The following is a 21,670-nucleotide window of genomic DNA, read 5'->3' as shown; positions in this document are numbered from 1 at the left end:
GTTTTCAAAAAACTGTGACAAAATGGCACAACCGCAGAATAACACGACTCATTAGTCCTTTAAAGGTCCCGTAATTACTCAGTGTACAAAACATAGAATTGAAAATGATCTTGCTGCAGAATCAGAATCGTGCTATTGGATCGATCCGCTAATGGAGTAATAAATTTTCATATGCACACATAACGTTATTTCACTACCCGCCAAAGCAGGGACTCCGCGAAATTGTCACGATAAGATAAACGGTCACCCGAATCAGTACGAAATAAAGGAACACACTGTGCCAAATGGTTATTTTTTCTGTCAGTCCCCACGAAGAGAGCCGTTGTGTTGTTATCTTTTTTTCCTCCTGGAAGAAAACCCACGCTCGCTGAATATAAAATGCATAATAATCAACTACAACTCGCCGTTTGCTGATAAACCAGTCCGCCCGGAAGAGAACGGCCGTTTTGGACATTGATGGAGGAGCATTTTTGGTCACAGGCGCGTTTGAGGAAAGAAGTTTATCACACTAATCACCTATGTTTTTGGGTGAAGTAATATCTTGTGCACTGATTTTATGTTTCTATTTTTGCTTCATTAATGTCGCCCCCTAAAAATCAAAGTTCCACCGATACCACGTGTCTGCAAGAAGTGTGTGTTCGCAATCGAACCGGTTTACAGACACCGCATTGACCACAAGCTGCAAACAACTTGTGGACGCTAAATATGCTTTTTACCATCGATTCCCTATCGATCAGGGGTTTGGGCAATCAGCAAGTCACCTTCTTTACAATGATGATGTCGTTTGGTCAGACATATCACACGTTTTGAGTAAAAACGCCCCGTCAAGGTTGCGGTTTCGTCAGTCGTTTCCACCGTCGTGAGCAGAATTGTTCGCGCGTTTCCCCTTGTGTAACTGACGCCAACATGGAACGGTGGAATGGTAAGGTGGCCGTCGTAACTGGTGCTGGTTCCGGGATCGGAGCAGCAACTGCCAAAGATCTGGCTAGGGCGGGCATGATTACTGTCGGATTAGACCTACGACCTGTCCAGGCCATCGAGGATCTAAAGAAGGACCTACCAAAGGAGGCGGCGTCTCGGCTGCACGCGATCTTGTGCGATGTCACCAAGGAGTCTGAGGTCGAGGCGACGTTTAAGGGAATAACGGAGAAGTTTGGAGGTGTTGACGTGCTGGTGAATAATGCTGGTATCGTACGAATGCATAACCTGTTGGATCTTGGCCATTCGGCGGATATCCGTGCGGTGATAGACACGAATATTAAAGGGTTGGTGTTGTGCAGTCAGTGGGCTTACCATTCGATGGTGGAGCGTTCCGTCAGTGGCCACATCGTGCACATCAACAGCATTGCCGGACATTCGGTGATAAATTTCCCCAAGCTCAACATTTACTTTGCAACGAAGCACGCCGTAACGGCCATCACGGAAACGATGCGTCAGGAGATGAGGGAAGCCGGGACGAAGATCAAAGTGACGGTAAGTATTAGTTTGCTGAAAGTTGAGGTTAATTGAATCATTTAGTTCATTGTCGCTTCCGGCGCTGTATTTACCTTCTCTAATTCGCGGTTTAGAGCGTTAGTCCCGGTGTGGTGCAGACCGAAATTGCGGACGTACTACAGTTGCCAAAGGAAGCGCCATTACTGAATCCGGAGGACATCTCGGGAGCTGTCCTGTACGCCATCGGTACGCCTCCACACGTGCAGGTGCATGAAATCACCATTAAACCGCTTGGAGAGGTGTTTTAAGGAAAACGGCAGTCTTTAACCAGTTGCATTTACCATGGAGATCAGTTAATAGTAGTTAGAATACATTTTACATAAGCTATCGTGAAATTTCATTAAATAGTAAATCCAATATCGCTTGTTTTAATTAAACTTCATTCGAAAGTATAGCTTGCAAACCGAACATGCTCTATTTGAGAAAAGCACAATATGCACTATTTAAAGAGTATATTAATTCAAATCAAATTAATAAATAAATATATTTCAAATCAAATATTTGTTTATACTTCATTCGCGTCTTTTTTTATACATTGCGAACATTAAAAAATGTGCTGGATAAAAGCCCGTTGTGCAAGATTAGTTTCAACCTGGAATGTGGTTTCAAAACTCAACCAGCTTACCACATGTTGCTTAAAACTCATTATCATCTAGAATGATCGTTCTGCAAGCTATCGCTGCACCAAAAATTCAGAGATTAGAAAACCGACGACCTGTAGCGATAAGATAAACGGTCAAACATATCAGTTTCGAGTACGGTAGCTCGATGTCTGGAATGCTCCTCAGTCTATGAACAGCTGATGTAATCACTGCTAACTAGCCGTAATCCGTATCGTACCTATCGTGTGTAATATTCTATCATTTTTTTTCACCTGGAGGAAGGCACACGTTAGCTGACTATTAAGTGCCTGCTTATCATTCGGACGCGCGCGACTCGTTGTTTGTCTAGGCGGAAGAGTCTCGATTAGAAATGAGCAACCGTGATCGAGCACTTTCCATTCTCGTGACAATGATGCGGTAGAACCATTGGTGACACTCCTTTCAGGTGCTTTTGAACGATTGTTTGTCACGCTTGTCCGTGCGAAAGGGTTTCCATTTTAAATTCTATCGTCATCCCACGTGTTGCGTGATGCAATATCCCGTTTAACGTCCGTTTATTTTGGCTGATCCGGCTCGATCGACCACCAAAGCGTGCTATTGTTCCATTGCCAGGCATTCAAGCATTCCGACCATACCGCCAAAAATCATGCGTAGAGGAAACTGGTTTACGAATCACTGACTGAATTGATTCGAGCTAGCCACCGCCTACTGCGCGTCCACCGTACCGCGTGTTAGACCGATTGTGCGAATTCACGCCTCGAGAGCGACCAGCTCGATCGTGTTCCGATGTTGATTCCATTTTCAAGTGGGGTTTGGTCAATCTGCAAGTCATCCCCTAACGATGATGATGCTCCCAAGCCATGCAACACTGCCACGGTTATATCAAAAGGGGCCCGTCCAGACCGAAGCTCCATTAGTCGTCGCTAACGTCGTCAAGCGTGTGGTCATATTGAAACGTCTGTCGTTTGTTTAGTCCGCAGTAACTGAGCCAATATGGATCGCTGGATTGGGAAGGTAGCCGTTGTGACCGGTGCCAGCTCCGGTATCGGAGCTGCGATCGTGAAGGATCTCGCCAAAGCGGGTATGATCACCATTGGGTTGGCACGGCGTGTCGAGCGTATTGTGGAGCTAAAAAAGGACCTACCAAAGGAGGCTGCGGCTCGGTTGCATGCGATGAAGTGCGATGTCTCTAACGAATCGGAGATCGAGACGACGTTTAAGGGAATTACGGAGAAGTTTGGTGGTGTAGATGTGCTGGTGAATAATGCCGGTATCATGAGGTCTCACAACCTGCTGGATCTTGGCCATTCGGCGGATATTCGTGCGGTGATAGACACGAACGTAACCGGGCTGGTGTTGTGCAGTCAGTGGGCTTATCACTCGATGGTGAAGCGCTCTGTTAGTGGCCATATCGTGCATATCAACAGCATTGCCGGACATTCGGTGCCAAATTTCCCGAAGATAAGTGTGTATCCTGGCACCAAGCATGCCGTAACGGCCATCACGGAGACGATGCGTCAGGAAATGAGGGAAGCCGGGACGAAGATCAAAGTGACGGTAAGCGTTCGTTCGAGCCGTAAGGCAAGGTTGATTGAAACGTTTATTACATTGGGTCTCGTTGTCTATCCATTCCGTTTTTATTGTAGAGTGTTAGTCCAGGAGCGGTAAAAACGGAAATTGTAGAAGGAGTAGAGTTACCGAAAGATATGACATGGCTGCAACCGGAAGATATCTCGGAAGCTGTTCTGTACGCCATCGGTACGCCACCCCACGTGCAGGTGCACGAAATCATCATCAAACCAATCGGAGAGGCTTTTTAGGCGCAGAAAGAATACCAGGGCAATGGAACGAAGCTATAGTGGGAACGGGTTTGTGAAGGAGGTCAAAAAATAAACACGATAAAACTAAACAGGTCTTTTGGTATCCCTACAAACACTCCAACAGCATAACGGAGTCATTTTCAGAACACAGCTTCCAATCAAAATGAGTATGATGCCAAAATGGGTATAGGCTAGATAGCACGTTGCCCGGTGCAGGAAACCTTACCCGATCCGTTGGTATTTGTTTCGTTAACTATGTAGATTTGAAGAGCTATTGACTCAAGGATGTCGTCAGTTTGGTAAACATTTTTATCTCGCGGTGACTTTCATGAAGGCCATCGTTGCACGTGTTAAGAACTCGGAAGCCGCCATTAACTGATTACTTTGAAATGTACATAAAATAAATGCCTTCTGTGCGCCTTCCTTTCGGTGAAAATTGTGGATTTACGCGCTGAATAAACGTTACGCATAGATAAGACTCTGAAAGCATAAAAGTAATTCATGCTGCAGCATCTTGCATGCAAGAAGTCATGCAATATTATGCAGTGTGCGTGGAACATATGTCCATCATTTTGTGATTGAGGTAATGATTATTTACATGAAGTGCATGTGTTAATTTCGAAAGAAACTGTCAGCGTATGGTTTTTGTCCCCCGAAAATTAGCATTTCACATTTAACACTGCCCTTCCATCGGTTTGAATTCTGCATCACATTCCCGTAGTGCGTGACGGCGTTTTTTGACAGTTGGTGCTGCCGTCTCGCGCAACGTCGCCCTCTCGCGTAGGTCGATCTCGCCTCGCGCGTGTACATATCCCTTTACGAACGCTCTGTTTCTCGGTTTCTCGGCTATTCCTGGTGTCAACAGCGGAGCAGTTTCAATCCGCGAAGTCGAAAACGCATCGCTGTAGCGTGTGCTTTGCTTTGTCCCAGAAAGGGGTCTCTTTTACTCGAGGTTTGTTCCCGTTCCCTACACGAGCCAGTGAGACAGTGGTGTGGCGAGCAACAATAATGTGCGCATCATTCAGCAACTCCGCTTTTCTCGGCATCGCAAAGCAAACTTTGTTGGCGCAGTGAGCACAGTGAGGTGACGACGACGGAAAATTTGACCGAGGTGAAGAGCCAGCGCGTAACTGTTACTCCTCCCATCCACCCCCCCCCCCCAACCTTTCCACCCCCCTTTCTTTCCTTGATGGAAACAAAGGCTTTCCGCGAGGGTATCGAGAAGAGTGCTGCCACCAAACGTCGTCGTCTGCGTACGGCCTGTGGTGAGTGTCGTTGGGAAAAATTTGCTTTCAATCCATGTCGCGAGATGGATTGATGTGTGAAAAAAGAAAAGAAAACAGCAATGGAATCCCAACCGAGGCAGTGGTGAAAAAAAGAGGGGTCGTTTTGTGGAAGAAAATTCATCCCCATCGAATATTTCCGTGCGATCGATTCGATGCGATCAAATGTGCGTAGAGAACAAACGAGCCCATAATTACGGCTTCAGTTGAATTGTGGGGAGAAAAGAAGTGGATTTTGATGGGGACAACACAATTTGTTGGGGAGTAAGCGATACAGCCAGGAAAAAAAGTGTACATTCTCCCCCCGTCGAGGGTGTGTGCGTGTGGGAGAAGCTCTGCTCTCTTCTGTTGCCCTACTTCTACGCACCCGTTCGTTCGTCCATGTTTGTTCACTTCTTTTCGTGTTGTAATGCCTCCAATTCCGTCTATTTTACGGCTTGCACGCATTGTGCGGATGGCATCAGCTGGCAGGTGAATTTGGGTGCACAAAAATTTGCACTATTATGCTGCGATGAAGCAGAGAGCAAATAAACAGGAAAGGGCGCAGCATAACGAGAACGACGGCGACGCGATCGTGCCTCCATTTGGGGAAGTATCGGAAGCGAGAGAAAATTACGGGGAAAACTGGTTTGTCGTATGGCGCCGTGACTCGCGGCTGTGTTGGTATGAGCTTACTATTTTGAAAACATGTTGGCGAAATGTACGGACGGGTGTCGGAGTGCCCTTCTTTCGATGAAGGGCCGAGCTGCGCCCTGTTTAGCCAAGGAGCGAAAAAAAAAATATGTATATACCATTGGATGGAACTGTCTGCTCGGAATGGAAACAGTGCGTAACAATTGGTCGTTCCGTGGATGGATCGCAAGGGCAGAAGTCGAAAATCGAATGTACGAACGAACCCAGAGGCAAAAGGCAACGTTGGGAGATAAGTACGGGCAAACAAAGAAGACACGCAACGTAAGGTAGTGTGCGTTCTCGTGCGTGCGTACGAAGAGAGCATAAGTGACATGTAAGGATCGAAGTAGGCACGCACTTCTTATCCTGGTTGTGTGTGTATGCGCGTGTGTGGATTTTTTCTCTGCTGTTTCCAACTTCGCCATCAACCAACCCCAACGCCTGATACCCTTGTACCTTCCGTGCCATGTGGTTGTGTGCGTGTGCGTAGGCTGAGCTAGAAAAATATTTAAAACGTAAACAAAAACATTCTACTAAAGTGCTGCGACACCACATCTCAACGACCAATTTTGCAAGGCGACATTTCTTTTATCTTGCTCTCCTGTGTGGAAAATCTCAGAGAACGAACTCGTATTGCGTTTTTTTTTCTTGCGGCCATGTTCCGTTGTGAAAATGGTACGCATAGAAGAAGCATGGTGGAGCATAGAAGAGCATAGAAAAAAAGGCTATGCTCTGCTAAAGCGACATCTATATCAAACGCCAGACGTTTACAATGAGCATGACAACAAGAAACTGTCAGCTATTTTGTCTACCTTTTGTGTCAGATCGGCCTGTCGTCTCGGATTTATGAATCTGTGTATTGATTATTTCTCAAAAGATGAACGACTCAATCGACAAATTGCTGTCGTTTTCGATCCTGTTTTGATGCGACATAGCAATACCAAAATTGTTTTGATTTCGTAGAATGTGAGTTTGCCAAAAAGCGAAAAGATATATTCACATGAACACGGTTAATGAAACAGCACTGCGTTGGAAATACAATTTATCAAACCAAAGGATTAAAATGAAATCATTCTCTTCCTTTGTGTGGTTCGTATCATCACAACGCGGATCAGCTGGTGCTGAGTTGAGGCAAGAAATTGTAAATATAGGACGGTTGGCCTCTCTCCTTCTCTCTCGTGGGTGCATTATTCTCTCTTTCTCTCTCTCTTTCTCTTACAAACGCACTGTCAACGTTTGCTCTCGCTCTCCCCGTTGCACAGCACAGGCCCTATCGCTACCTCTGGGGTGTGATTGTAAAGATGCATTTCGGCCACTAATCGTAATATGGCCTCTTGTGCCTATTGGAAGGGAGCATAAGCACGGTGATTCACAGCCTAATGATCTTTCGCTCTAAGCATCACTAAGTGCTAGTCGTATCTCTTTCTCTCGCCGGCCAAATGCATGAATCACGACAAATGGTTTTCAGAGAACGTCTGCTCTCTCTCTCTCGTGCGCGCTCTCTCACTCTCGCCATTGCGCCGTGTCCTGTGTGTTGATATGCGTACGTTTGATGTTGAAGCTGCCTGCAAACGGCAACAAACTTTCACTGCACAACTTTTCACAGCCCACAGAGTGCATCTCAATTGTTTGCACACGTACCACTGCAAAACAGAAACCATCGTCGAGCACATTCGGTTTCTAGCATCAGTTCCAAGTGGAACGATTTTTTTTCTCTGTTCAATTTAACCGTCGTCTATTGGCACCTTTACGCGAGTGCGTAGCAGTCCCGTTTGTGTTTGTTGCATTGGCACGGCTGGTGGACATTGAGAACGAGAGAGAAAGAGAGAGAGAGCGCGCGCGCGAGTGAGTGAGAGAAAGAGAGTGCTAGAATGAGAACCACCGCTAGTGAAGTACGGAACGAAGGGTGCTAGAGCGAGATGGCATACCACGTACACCCGTTCACACTCCCTCCCCCAACGTCGGTCACTTTGCACCCTAGCAGCCGTACGTCAAAGTGAAAACGAATCAAAAAACGCAGCAGCGAGTCGCCTGTGGCAGCAAATCACCGCACCGAGCATCGGGAGCACAATTGTCGGGCCAGAATATTGCATATGGCTGTGCAGCGCCAACTGTGAAGTGTTAATTTCCGAACCGTGGGTGCGTGTGTGTAGTAGCATAATTAGTACGCGGAATCTCCGACCGCAACACACCAGGGCCACCTTCATCGGGTCCGCACAATCGTGTGCACATATCTCCGACGGTGGGCAAAGCAGTCACTTCGCACCTTTTCGAAGTAGGGTGAATCCGCACACAAACACGGCACCGACTGTGATGCAGTTTTTTTGTGGTTTTCTTCTTCCCTGTCCCTTCAAACATCCACCCAAAACCACCCAGCAGCACGATGGTTCGCCATTAGATTAGGACGGGTCTTAGCTCTTGTTTTCTTTCTTTTTTGCTTCTGTTCTCTATCTCCCTTGTGTTTCTCGTTTCGATTCAAGTGTGTTCCGGGCATCGATTGGAACCGATGAAGTTTGCAGCGAACGGCGGTGGTGGCCTTCCATCATCTGCAGTACAGTGGCAGTAGTCAGCAGCAGCAGAAGCACCAGCAAGTAACCCAGCACTAAAGCAAAGAAGGAAGAAGCGAAACCTGTCATTTTCTTTCGCAACGCAATCCAAATTGCATTCCGCAAAGCAACAGCAAAACAGCAGCAGCAGCAGCAGTAGTAGTAGTAGGCTGATCGAGCGACTGACAGGACGAGTGTGCGCGCGTGAGAGAGTGAGTGAGAGAGAGAGAGAGATAGAGGCACTAGTAGAGTGGTACGCGGTGCACCTTCGCCTTCTAGATTAATTTTCCTTTTTTGGTAAGTATTCACCGAAGAACCAAGACCCATCTTCCCTGTGGCGACTAGACCGACCCGCGTGTGTGTGCTTCTGTTGTTTGGGGTTTTCCAAACCGATCGCAATTGGCCGTGGAAAATGAAACTAGCGGAAGGGCCACGCAGTGCGCCGTTTTACCGAAAGGTTATTCTCATCCCGCCTGTAACTGATGGGGTGGGGTGCGGGGGGGCTTTCTTCATGTTCATATCCTCTCTCCCCCCCCCGCCAACTCCCCCACTCGTCCCTCGGCCCACGAGTCGAACACACACTGCACCCGCCCTATGACGTGGTTGTGTCAAATGATTTTGTTGTTTTTCTCCCTTCATTGTGCCTTTGCCTGCCTTTCGCTGATTGTTGTTTTTCTTCTTCTTCTTCTTCTTCTTGATTTCTCGCGATCATCGCGCCCACAACACCCCCAGAGTTTGAATGGTGCCCTCGATAGACACTCAAAATTGATTGCGTTCGGGAACCGATTGGCGGCGGCTCTTCGGCAAGGTCCTGCTCGTCCTCGTCGTCGTCGGACGAAGACCTCAATGTACGGCCAGTGGCGTCGCGGAGGAAGCTCACGCGCAAGACAACCACCACTACCGACGGGCAGCCGGCGGCAACCGACGGTATCGGATTCGACGTCCTAGAGCAGGAACCGGCGGTCGTCCTAGAGCAGGGGCAGCATCCCGTGGTTGGAAGGTGTTTCGCGGTGGCCGAACCGGGGCAACAACGCCTGCAGCAGCGGCCGCCCGGACCAGCAGCAGCAGCAGCAGCAGTAGCAGCACAAGGACCAGAAGAAGGTGAATTTCCTGAACTCGAACAACACCTGCAGCAAGGGGAAGTCCCAGTGAGTGGTGCGGAGGGGGAACAGCAGCGGGACCAGCGCCGGCGACGCTTGGCTGTGGCCGAACGGGTGAAGGAGGAACGGGACGGAGGAGGAGGAGGCGGTGGTGGTGGTGTTGTTGTTGTTGTTGGTGCCGCTTCTGCAACCGCGCCTAATCGTCGTCGGTCGCGTGTAGTGATACTGCCAGGCGGAGGAGGAGGAGGAGGTGGTGGTGGTGGTGGTGTAGGTGGTGGAGGAGAAGGAGGCAGCGATAGTGGTGGTAGTGGAGCGGCGGGGACAGCAGCTACCGAGCTAGTGGCCGGGCGCGCCTGTCCCAAGCGTCGCAGTACACGAACGACGACAACGACTACAACGACTACGACGACGATCGGAATAGCCGGTTCACGGTGTCATCCAGCCAGTTACAGCCAACCGGTGGACGAAGGAACACCCTACCACGCATACAAGGACGACGACGGCGAGGACGACGGTGACGACGATAGCAATCGGTTACGACCGGTGCAACGTCAGCAGAACGTCTCGGTTGGTGGAACCAGCGGACATTCACACCATCCCCATCATCTGGTGCACCAGCATCAGCAACAACCCCACCACGCACACCACGAACAGCAGCATCATCAACATCGTACCGCCGCACGCGCGTTAGACACAACCGATAGCAGCAACAAAGACGACGACTCGGTGGAGGCGGCGCAATACCGCGAAGCCGGTGGAGAACGTAACAAAGAGCGAGAGGCGGAGCCAGGCGCGGAGGACAGCGGGGCAGTAGTGGAGGAAGCGGGCGGCCGCTTCTATAGCGCCGCGAGAGGCGACAAGGACGACGACGACGACGACGATTCCAGTCCGCGATCGAAGCGCCGCCGTAGGATGCTGAACGATAACGGCGGAATCATCGGTGCGGGAGGCGGACGTAATGGGGCCGCACCGGGTGGAGGAGGAGGAGGAGGAGGAGGACCACCACTGCCACCACCATCCTCGGCTGGGTCACCGATGGACGCGACCAACTGTGATCTAAACGGTCACAATGTGGCCAACAGCAACAACAACAACAGTAGTGCCACCGGTGGCAGCAATACCAGCAGCACGAGCAGCAACACCACCACCACCAGCAGCAGTAGCAGCAACAACACCGGCAACAACAACAACAACAACGCCACCGTTAGCAATAATAGCAGCAGCAGCAACAACAGCACCGAAAATGACGGTGGAACAAACAACGGACTGACCACGAACGGAGATTCGGGTGGTGGTGGACGCCCTTCACCAGCACACCGGATCGTGAAGCTAAACCGCACGGATCTGGACATTGTGCGGTTGATTGGTCAACACCTAAAGGACATCGGGTTGGAGCGTAGCGCCGAAATGTTGATGCAAGAATCGGGCTGCTGTCTGGAACATCCGGCCGCAACGAAATTCCGTGTGCACGTCCTGTCCGGCGATTGGAACAAAGCGGACCACGACCTGCAGGAGCTGCAATCGATGGTCGACATCAAAACGGACCGGGCGAGCATGAGCGAGATGAAGTTCCTGCTGTTGGAGCAAAAGTACCTCGAGTATCTCGAGGAAGGCCGTCCGATCGATGCGCTGCACGTGTTGCGGAACGAACTGACCCCGTTGCAGCACAAAACACCCCGTGTCCACCAGCTGTCCTCGTATATGATGTGCACGAACAACCAGGAGCTGTACGCACGTGCCGGTTGGGAGGGAAAAGGACCGAAATCGCGCACCCGGTTGATGGATCGGTTGCAGTCGTACCTTCCGGCGACGGTGATGTTGCCACCACGCCGTCTCCGATCGCTGCTGGTGCAGGCGGTCGAGTTGCAGAACGAACGGTGCCAGTGTCACGATATGACGTGGAGCACGAGCATCGAGAACGTGTCGCTGTTGGTTGATCACAACTGCAGCGCGGATGGGTTCCCGCTGCAGGCGCTGCAGGTCCTGAACGATCACTCCGATGAGGTGTGGTTCTGTAAGTTCTCACCCGATGGGTTGCGGCTTGCGACCGGTTCGAAGGATAACAGCGTGATCGTGTGGGAAGTTGATCCGGTGAAGCTGTTGCTGCGTAACAAGCGCTTGTTCGAGGGCCACACGTACGGTGTGTCGTACATTGCGTGGAGCCCGGATTCGAAGTACTTTATCGCGTGCGGACCGGACGATTGTCCCGATCTGTGGATTTGGGACGTCGAGCATGAGAAGCTGATGACGAAGTTTTCGCACTCGACCGACGATAGTCTGACGTGTGCGGCGTTTAACCGCGATGGGACACGCTTCGTGACCGGTGGCACACGGGGCCAGTTTTATATGGTCGATTTGGACGGGATCCTGCACGACAACTGGGAGGGCGTGCGAGTGAACGGACTGGCGTTCCTGTCCGACAACAAGACGGTGCTGGCGGCGGACACACACTACCGGATACGGGGGTACAGCTTCGACAACCCGCGCACGGATTACGGCATCGTGCAGGAACAGTGCCCGATCATGACGTTCTCGGTGAATTCGGCCGATCGGCTGGCGCTGCTCAACATCTCCTCGCAGGGGCTGCACCTGTGGGATCTGCAGGATAAGTGCCTGGTGCGGCGGTTCCAGGGTGTCACGCAGGGTAACTACACGATCTACTCGTGCTTCGGTGGCGTCAACGAGAGCTTCGTCGCGAGCGGAAGTGAGGACAACAAGGTGTACATCTGGCACATCCGGCGGGAGGAACCACTGGCGACGTTGATTGGCCACACGCGCACGGTTAATTGTGTGAGCTGGAATCCGGTGTATCCGTCGCTGCTCGCGTCCGCTTCGGATGATGGTACGGTGCGGATCTGGGGACCACAGCAACCGCACACACAGTGGAACCCGAATGGGCTGGCTGGTACGGGGTTGTTGCCGAATCAGCACGCGAATCAGCAGCAACATCCGCAGGTGCACGCCAATGGGACTGCCGCCGGTGCCGATAGTGCCTCGATCAGCTCGACCGGATCTGCCACCTCGTCGACGTCCTCGACTGCGTCCTCATCGTCCGGTGGGGGTGGTTCCGGCCAGCCACCCAATGTTGGGGGCAGTGGCAGTGGAGGAGGAGGAGGTGCCGGAGGTGGAGCGGCGGGTGGTGGTGGAGGTGCCGCAGGAGGAGGAGGAGGAGGTGGCAGTATCGAAGTGCTATCAACCTCGTCATGGAATATCACATAATGTTAGGTGAGTGTGATGGGTGAAGACGAATGTTGAGTCTAGTTGATTGCTCAATCCCCCTTTCGAAGGGCTGATTAGAGATTAGGGAGGTTTAGACGCATTATCAGTTTGTTACACTGTTTGAGAAGGCGGCGTCTTGCTGCATCTCTACAACGCAGTGTCGTTATTTCGATGTCTTGTTTCATCGCGAAATAATATCAACAGCAGGCTCTTGGAATATTACCTAAAATGATATGAATTAATAGTATTATGCTAGTGAATGATACATTATTGAGGTATTTTTTCTGCAAGAGATAAAAACATGTGAGCAAATGGAGGCGCCCAATAAGTTAGTTAGGTTGCTAGGTGCTGCAAACAGGAATAAGAAGTGCATCAGCAAAAAGGTAGATGTTCAAACTCTCGAGTTTAAGGCCATATTCAATAGCACACAAGTGCTGGCGACCAGCGTGCAATATGAAGCCGAGCTGGCGTCGGTTGTTGCTGGGTCGGATGCACTCGATGCAATCTCACATCTAACGCGCGACTTTCGAAGGCCATCCGATCGGATGCATACGCATCCATCAACCGTCACCGTCACTAGCACAAACATAATGTGCACCTCCGGTACGGGAACGTAAAATCACAAGAAACCAAACGAAATGGCACTGCACCGTGCGCGCGTGTCTGTGTGTTCATGCGCGTGCATTGCAATTTGATAAGCTAAGCTGCACTCGGAATGGAGTTGAATTCCATCCGTTCCGCCGAGTGTGGTGTGTGTGTGTGTGAGCATGGGAAACCATCAGTGGGAAGCCTTAAAGACTACTCTCCTGCAGCTACCTTTTAGCAGGGGAGGTAAAATGATAAGCCACCGAAGCTGTGGAAATGGAATGCCTCTGCTGCCGGGGCGCGCGATGTATGTAAATATAGATAAAGTTACAGTTACATCTCTCGCACACATCACCGAGAAATCAAACCAGCGTAGCGAAACGATCGAAGGCAGTGAACGACACCTCACTTATGAGTATGTACTAAAAAACTCACCCCCCACTTGTTTGGTTTCCCATTCACTTTTCCATTGCAGATATTTAATCAACCCGGTCTCAAGAGCGTATAGTTAAGAAGACAGGTGAAAACCGACCACCACCACCATCCCGAGGCGGCACCCCACGGCCGCCACAACCCGGAGGAGGAAGGTGCGCCGGGCGTGTGGTGACAGTGCTGCTGTTGCTGTTGTTGGGCCCGTTCCAAGCGATCGGCTCGTTGTTTCGTTGATGAAGAAAAGGGCAATAAGCAGAGGAGAGGATAGGGAGACAACGACACCCGCACCGCTGGAATGCAGTGTGTTGGGTTTGGATATAGGATTGTTAGAGGAGGAAGAGAGGGATGAAAATTTTGGAAAAAGCATAACGCACGGAATGTGAGCGTAATAAAATAATACCTAGGGTTAAACGGTAGTTTTAATGAACGAACGATTAAAAGAACAAACAAGGATAAATTCGCGCCTGCAACCATAAAGACAACACCGAACAGGACGAATGGGAAGCAAGGAACTCATCAACCACAGAGGTAGCGGTGGTGCCGGTGTGTGGGAAAGAAAAAAGGAGAGCAAAAGTGTGCGGACATATAAGAAAGCGAAGCAGATTGAACGATTAGAAGGTAGAGCTGGAAGCAGAACGAAACGAAGCATAAGGCATAATTGTAAGGATTATCGTGCAAGGACTGCTCGGTGCAAGCGCAGAAATTCGCAGGAGCTACGATGTTCGAAATCGCAAAATATGGCCGATTTTGGAACGCGGAATCGCCTAAAGCACGCGAACGCAACAGCAGCAGCAACAACACCCCCGAGCGGAATGAATATTCGTAGAGATTGGCTTAGAAAACTAGTACTATAAGAGTAAACCCAAGCAAAAGCGAGTGATGATACTGAAGACGACGTCGATGATGATTAGCATGCAATAGAGCGCATAATAATAAATGAGGAAAATTATGGCGAACAGGATTAACGCATACGATGAATGTTTTTAGGGAAACCGTAAGGCCGGGCTCCCCAGCACGAGAGAACCATTACCGGTTCCGGTTACCTAGCGACGCCAAAGCCGTCGCTTACTAGATGACTGACACCCCACGAGTGCAGTGCAGGAAGTACGTTTGTGCGGTGCGCTGTATGCTCGTTTTTTTTTATAAATATATACTAAAGTTTGCTGAATGGTCGCCGAAAAAAAAGCTTCTCGAAAGGGTCGCGTGCTAACGAACATCGTATCCTTAACCAAACGACGTTTGGTTGCAAAAGCTTCAGTTTAAAATTTGACACAAAAACCCCACAGTTAGCTGCGTATGTAATGCATACACGCTCGTGTAAGATCGTTAGAGAGTTAGGTTAGGTTTCATGCAGTACTTCATTTTAAATTAAACTCATCACCATGTGACGTGCGAGTGCGCCGGGTGTGTGATAGAGTAGAGTGGGTGTTTTTTGAAAATGTGTCCTTTTTTTTCGCGTTTCACCCGCAAAATTGGCTTAGCAGGTTGAACGTTCTTTCGTTCCCCCCATCGCGATCATCAGCTTGCATCGGTTTAAGCGGTCGCTTAGCAATAGAATCGAGTCTACGTACCGATAGCAAGGGAAACGAGAAAGGATGCACTAAGGTGTACAGCAAACCACACATACACGCACTCATGCCACTTTCAATAGAGGTCCCAGGGGATGTATCAGGAGGACGCGCAGGGGAGCGAACATTGATGTCCGTACTCAGATTGTAGAGCGGAAATAAGATGTTGAAAGGCAGGAGGTAAGGAAACGCGCGAACGAAGAATAAAGGTTTGTGGATTTAAGGATTTTGTTGAATGAATAATAAAGAAGAAGAAAAATACATTTCAAAGGCAGCAGCATAATCGAGCATATATCGGCAATCGTGTTGCTATCTGAACACTTTGAACCGAAAAAAAACCGAAATACTGTTCTTTTTGCCAGATGACCACGTGATATCGCGCTAATTGCGCAACTTACCGGGGAAGGTTTTTCAACTTTATACCACTTAAATTTTATTGACACACGCTACATGCTACATTCCTATGACGGTTCCCGTCGATGCCGGCGAAGAGAACGAAGTAAAAATTCGCCCACCCCCTTTTTGTGACCACGACACAAGGCAGGAGAGGAGCGACGTTAAAACATAGAAGGGAGCAGCAACTAAACATAATTACAAACGGTGCACCTTTCGCCTTCGTCTGCTCTCCTCCGACCGGTTGCCTTGCGCACCTATCGCCAACGCATTTATGCGCCCTCCCCGTGTTTTGTTTGTCCTATATACGTAATATTAATTAATAAATTACATACACCCTTAAGCGCGAACCGCACACGAGTTTGCACGATACGAGCTGCGGAAGTGAGGTTATGCGGCTGTTTGGGGAGGCAGCTGCCCGGATCCGTGAGCCGTGTCTTCTTTGACTGATTCATATAACAAGAAATGAGCAACTACCTATTCGAAAGCGTTCCTGAATGTCCTTTGGAGCGGACGTCTATTGCTGTTCGCGCGTACACCACGGAATCCTTGTGAGGGTCCTTTCCCGCCCTGAAAGCCAAACTACCATCATGTTCTCCTTCCCCCATTTCCTCATTTTTCTCGTGTTACGAGCGTGGATTTTGATTATCGTTGAACCTCCGGTGCACCACCGCGCCTGACCTGACTGATTTCTGTCCCTCTCTCTAAGCCATAGCCAGCCAGGCCAAAAAGATGATCGCAACGTACAGGAACACCGTCGACAAGAACTGGTCCTCCTCGGATTCGCGCGTGTTCTCCCGCGTCACGTTCGCACCGCGGAAGTCCCCAAAATTGAGCGTCGAGGTGAAAAAACCGAACGGAAACGCACCGATACCGAACGACATGTGGAAGCTCCCATCACCGGTGAAGCTCTGGAAGCCGTGCGGTTGTTCCGGTTCCGTCCGCTGTCCGGCCGGCCGTGGTGGAGCCGTTGTCCGTGGATCTTCCTTGCTACCACCGCGCCCATACAGCGGAATAACCTTCTCCTTGCTGATCGAGGACTTACACACCGGGCAGGTGTTACGGTACCCATTCATCCAGTGATGAATGCACGGCCAACAGAACAAATGCCCACACATGCTCACAACCGCATCCTTCGGTGGATCGAGACAGATGTTACACTCGAACATGGAGTCGTCCTTTTTCTCCTCCTCATCACCGCCCGTGGTTGTGTTGGACGTACCGGATGTGCCCTCAACACCGGGCGAGCTTTGCTTGCCGTCGTCGGTCGATTCCGGTGTAGGTCGTTTAGTGGAACTGCTGTAGCTGCTACCGCTGGCTGTGGATGCATCCGACAAACCAATCCGGGAGAAGCTGTACGAGGTCGAAGGGCGGCCATTGTCCGCCGCCGTGGCAGTTCCGGCCGTCGTGGACGAGGTGGACGTGGGTTCTTCTTCTTCCTCGTGGAGATCCTCTAGCAGGGGTGCCGAGGCCGGTGAGGTGCCCACAACCGGAGGAATATCTGTCGTTGATGCCATTCTGGTTGGATTGGGATAGTTCCACTACCTAAAATAACAGAAAAAGGGAAACGTTAGCAAAAGGTGTACAGACATGAGCTCCTCAAAAGTCTAGTCGGTCTTATTTTGGAACCATTTGGGAGACTTTCAAACGCCTGTAACGCCGACACGTGCTAAAGGCACGTGTTTTGTTCAACCAAGGATCATATGCACCAGTAGTATGGATTCCCTTCGATGCACACCAAAGGCCTAAAGGTGGTGATATTAACTCAAGCCTGTGCTGAATGCCAGGTATCCGTTTTCCACCGCATTTTCGCTAGGTAAATGTATTAACCATCCCCAAACGAAACGAACCGACTGACCATAAAAGCCAATTTGTAGCGCCGTGCAGGCTTTTCTGACCATATTAATGAACGAACGTCAGCACGGATTTTGAAATACATTAAAAATTGGCCGGAACGATTGGCGCTACTTTTCCAGTCGACTAGGCGCCAAACGACCGCACTCTCAAGGACTTCGGAAAGCTCTTCGCATCGTAGGCTTACTCCTTCTAGTGCTGGATGCGGTGTGTTTGTTGGGTGCGCTTTCGTACGTGACCATTTTTAAATTAACACACTCTTGCCAAACCAACGCAGGGGACAAACAGGCACAAAAAGAGTGTTTTTGTTCTTGTGCAGAAAAACAAACCACGTTTCCTGTGTGGAGGGAATATTTACATTTGGGGTGGCCTTTTTTCTGCGCCCTAAAACATTCCAATCACAACCCACCGTTAACAGTTTCTCTCGCGCGGATGTTCTATCGAAAGTGCTCGATTTGGAACTGAATCGGGCCTCATTTAATCGAACAACAGTAACACACGTACACAAGAAGCGCTGGCATGTGACGTGTCCTTTTCCGCATCGATTTGAAGGATTGTCATGCACCGTATGCTAATGCGAGCGGTCGCTAATTCTTCGCACCACGTCATTGTTGAATGACCGCTCCGGGAAAGGCCAATAGGTGGTTTTAACCTTAACGCAGGCGGCGATCGGAGTGAAACCAGCGCTTCATTGTGGTTCTAATACAGCCCCGTGGCTTGAGTGATATATTGACTTCGAGGGCATCGGTGTATTATTTCCTTTCGCATTGGAGCCAATACTCAACAGTGGCTCTTTGAGGCCTTTTAAGAAAAAAAAAACAGAATGCTATATCGAATTGAGTAGGCTCAATGAAATAATCACAAAAAATAAGAAAGAGCCCTACACAACCCACTTAATTCATCGTCTTCCACCTCCTATCGTATGATGCGAGGTAATTGTTGATAAAAACAAGCGTCGGGAAAAAAGGTACGAAAATGGTGAGAAGAACATTGCGTATTTTTGTGACCTCTGGATGATAAGAAACGGCGACTCGAACTGCGTCATTCCGTTCGTTGAGTGCGCTAGAACGACGACGCATCGTGGCGTAGGTTAGTTTGCGTGTGGGATATTTTACACCCCACACAAAAATCGAAAGAAACTGGTTCGATTTTTTTTTATTTTTTGGACACTCTCGCCAAGTTCCAATCACTTCCACCGAAAAGCTAGCGACCATGACCCTCCTACGTGCTCGAAAAACTGGAAATGCATTTTCATTGGCAGTTTTCATTGCGTTCTATAACACCCCTCCCGGCGTATGACCGCAATCTTGTTAATTGCATATCTCCCCTCCCCCTCCCCCCCGCCCAGGCCGAAAAACCACCCTCCCTGTCCAAGGGCTACTCTCGTAGGTCTCCGCAGCAGCAGCAAAAAGGGCATTTTTAGCGTACAAGAAACGACAATTAGCCACCATGGGCCGCAAAAGCTTGTCAAGGTTACGGGCAGACCCGCTTTTTCGCGACAACTTTTGCCACCCTCCCCCCCTGGGTGGGAAAAGCAACACTATGCGACCCACACATCATCGTCGTCGGGGCTTGGTTGAATGTTTCGGGCACCACGGCACGTACTCATGGTCGGTGGTGGCCAGTGGTTTTAGTAAAAAAATAAAAAAGGAGAAGTAAAGCAAACCGCAGTAAGCAACACCGTGTGCACATAAATATGCATGTAAACCCGAAATATACCATTCACCCAGGCTGCCCTTGGCCGAGGGTGGGTTAGTGAAATTGATGCACGTAGAGACACATACAGGCAATCTGTTCTCTGGCGGCAGGGCATTCGTGCCTTCACTGGCCACTGGTGAGAAGAAGCAATTAATTATCACCGTTCAATGTTGGCGCAATTGTAGGTGTAGGCCATGGTAGGGAGGTGGGGGGGAGGGGGATGTTAGAAATCACTCAACCGGCAAGCATAAACTCAAGTAAGGGGTGTTGGCTCGTCTGTTCGGTGAGTTTGAGCCGGGAAATGGAAATCAGTGCGGTGTAAAGCACACATTCACGTCCGAGCTTGCATGTTCAACTGGTACCGTGACTTGTGGCACGCACGCACGCACGCACACACACACGCACGCACGTCATTGTCGTGTCCATTCGAAAAAGGGGGGCGCGCGTTTAGAGCGCAGCAACACTCGTTATCATAGCGCATAAAACGAGCAATCTTCTGCCTTAGCCAGCGCGCGATCGTCATGTGACACATGGCAAGAGAGGCCTCCCGTGTGTGGTCTGGTAATTGCATGATCGGACCATTCTCCGTTGTCACGTTTCCGGGTCTTCTGGGGGTGATTTATCGAACGTGCTCGCTTGTTGAAGAGAAGCCACCACCGATAGCATCGGGTACATCGAGTTCGACCATATATTAGGGTGTCTCGTGTGTCGCACATTTCCTGGTTCGCTGGTGTCGCAAACTAATGAGGGGTGTCCCCCCCCCCCTCTCCCCCCTTCTCCGTCAGGCAAAAATGATCCAGTTTTCCAGGCAACTTCGCTGTTTTGATGAGCCAGGGAGCGTTAATGTGGCCAGAGGCGAAACTACACCGGCTCGGTTGCGGTTGAGTAGACCCTAGAAGGTCGCACCGGAGGGGGAGAGGAGCCTATCTTGCTCTAATCGAAACTGGAATAAAAAGTAAATCACACACGCACGCACGCAAACATACACGCGTGCCCAGAGTGTCACGAGGGTGGGCTTGAGCAAGCAACACAAAAACTGTAAAATGTTCCACCGAATCTTCTCGCATCGGATCAGATCTTGTCGTTGTGCTATCAGCCCACCTGAAGATGGCCTTTTTCTGTATCGCCTCGAACATAGGCGCGATGGAACGAGATCCGCAAAGCGTTGATTTTGAAACTGGTTTTCGGTTTTTTTTTTGGAAACTGTGAGAACGGTTAAGAAAAAAAGCCAACCCTAGAGGTGGAATGCCGAACGTCACGGCCTACTACCATCGCCCGCATGATAGATGATGTTGTGGGGGTTTTCAACGCAAAAAAATACTATTCGTAGTGGTGGTTGCAGATGCGATGGTTTCCCTTTCTCTTGTGTGCTCTTTCCGCCACACCGTGATAAGGGTGGGTCTGTTTGAGGAGATTTTTTTTCTTTTGCCATCTCCCCGAAAAACCCCTCAATTCAATCTACAACAAACAGAACCCCCACAAGCAACAACAGCAAAAACAGCACACAAATCGAATGCACAAGCGCATTACGGCGCAACTGTAGCAACGAAGTAAACGTCAAACGGGCACGGCCATCGGATTTACAAATCAAAAACAAATCACGAGGGGCTTTCTGGCCGACATATGGAAGGTGGACTGGATTGTTGCTGCACATTTGTGACATCCTTTTTGTTTGCACAGCCTGGCTTTCCCCCTCTCTCACGCGCGCGCATCGTACTTCTAGCGGTGATAGCGATGGAACGTATTTCTCCGTCGTTCGCGACGTTTCGATTGCTTCGTAATCGAATTCACTTTCTTGAGCGCTAACCAACAACACTGGCCAAAATAGCAGGGGGCTACACAAAGACCCACGTTTGGTGATACAGGTGATGTGGCTATCATAATCCCACGGCACAGGGCCTAGATGGGGGTTATAGCGCCAAAAAAAAAAACGGTGCAACCCGTACAACATCTGACGTGTTTAATCTCGCATCACTTATTCAATCACGACCAAACGTACTGAACACTCAAACAAAAAAAACTATATAACACATACCCGAAAGCACTTGGCAGTATTTCACTTTTTGCTGCACTTCGCGACTCCGACGACTGCGAGACGGATGATGAGGCTCGTAGTTTGAGAGCTGAGGGACACGTACGTGCGTTGTATCCGCCGCGGGTTCCGCCACGAAAACCGCGCTGGTTCACAATTGTGCCGAAACGATTAATTTGTGCGTCACCGGATGCTCCTTCACATGGGCGTCGTAGCCCGCTAATCTGGCTTGCAGATGTACAATAGCGCGACAGGCCTACTAGATTCGTAGGCAGAGCGTCCGCACTGTTTCAGCACCACTTTGCGTATGATGAAATGTTTTTCGTGTTATTTTTCCTGGCTTGACGTTCACCGTTTAGTGGCCCGTAGCGC

The 21,670-nt window shown here is 49.9% G+C and overlaps 4 protein-coding genes across 4 annotated transcripts; 3 read left to right on the top strand and 1 right to left on the bottom strand.

The window, feature by feature from the left end:
• Positions 1-906: 906 nt before the first annotated feature.
• LOC128727294 (farnesol dehydrogenase-like) lies at positions 907-1,742 on the top strand. Its single transcript, XM_053821188.1, has 2 exons — positions 907-1,473; positions 1,569-1,742. Exons 1-2 carry the CDS (start codon positions 907-909, stop codon positions 1,740-1,742), a joined length of 741 nt encoding a protein of 246 aa, XP_053677163.1.
• Positions 1,743-2,989: 1,247 nt separating this feature from the next.
• Positions 2,990-4,019, top strand: LOC128727007 (farnesol dehydrogenase-like). The gene is made up of 2 exons (XM_053820863.1): positions 2,990-3,653; positions 3,743-4,019. Exons 1-2 carry the CDS (start codon positions 3,090-3,092, stop codon positions 3,914-3,916), a joined length of 738 nt encoding a protein of 245 aa, XP_053676838.1. The 5' UTR covers positions 2,990-3,089; the 3' UTR covers positions 3,917-4,019.
• A 6,410-nt stretch (positions 4,020-10,429) lies between these two features.
• On the top strand, positions 10,430-15,648 carry LOC128724812 (WD repeat-containing protein 26 homolog). Its single transcript, XM_053818534.1, has 2 exons — positions 10,430-12,742; positions 13,797-15,648. The coding sequence occupies exon 1, from the start codon at positions 10,430-10,432 to the stop codon at positions 12,734-12,736; it is 2,307 nt and encodes a 768-aa protein (XP_053674509.1). The 3' UTR covers positions 12,737-12,742; positions 13,797-15,648.
• Positions 15,649-15,694: 46 nt separating this feature from the next.
• Positions 15,695-21,588, bottom strand: LOC128727855 (E3 ubiquitin-protein ligase RNF185-like). The gene is made up of 2 exons (XM_053821806.1): positions 21,302-21,588; positions 15,695-17,259 (listed from the first exon to the last, which is right to left on the bottom strand). The coding sequence occupies exon 2, from the start codon at positions 17,229-17,231 to the stop codon at positions 16,419-16,421; it is 813 nt and encodes a 270-aa protein (XP_053677781.1). The 5' UTR covers positions 17,232-17,259; positions 21,302-21,588; the 3' UTR covers positions 15,695-16,418.
• Between the last annotated feature and the right edge of the window lie 82 nt (positions 21,589-21,670).

The sequence above is a fragment of the Anopheles nili genome, chromosome 3, assembly GCF_943737925.1.
Source record: "Anopheles nili chromosome 3, idAnoNiliSN_F5_01, whole genome shotgun sequence".
NCBI classification, from domain to species: Eukaryota; Metazoa; Arthropoda; class Insecta; order Diptera; family Culicidae; genus Anopheles; species Anopheles nili.
Note: the sequence above shows the minus strand (reverse complement) of the source record. Positions and strands in the feature narration are given on the sequence as shown.

What these genes read in the sequence shown, in the direction of transcription:
- LOC128727294 (XM_053821188.1), top strand. Translation starts at nt 907, where the DNA reads ATGGAACGGTGGAATGGTAAGGTGGCCGTCGTAACTGGTGCTGGTTCC. An exon ending in GGACGAAGATCAAAGTGACG is followed by an intron (nt 1,474 to 1,568) that starts GTAAGTATTAGT and finishes TTCGCGGTTTAG; the next exon opens with AGCGTTAGTCCCGGTGTGGT.
- LOC128727007 (XM_053820863.1), top strand. Translation starts at nt 3,090, where the DNA reads ATGGATCGCTGGATTGGGAAGGTAGCCGTTGTGACCGGTGCCAGCTCC. An exon ending in GGACGAAGATCAAAGTGACG is followed by an intron (nt 3,654 to 3,742) that starts GTAAGCGTTCGT and finishes TTTTTATTGTAG; the next exon opens with AGTGTTAGTCCAGGAGCGGT.
- LOC128724812 (XM_053818534.1), top strand. Translation starts at nt 10,430, where the DNA reads ATGCTGAACGATAACGGCGGAATCATCGGTGCGGGAGGCGGACGTAAT.
- LOC128727855 (XM_053821806.1), bottom strand. Translation starts at nt 17,231, where the DNA reads ATGGCATCAACGACAGATATTCCTCCGGTTGTGGGCACCTCACCGGCC.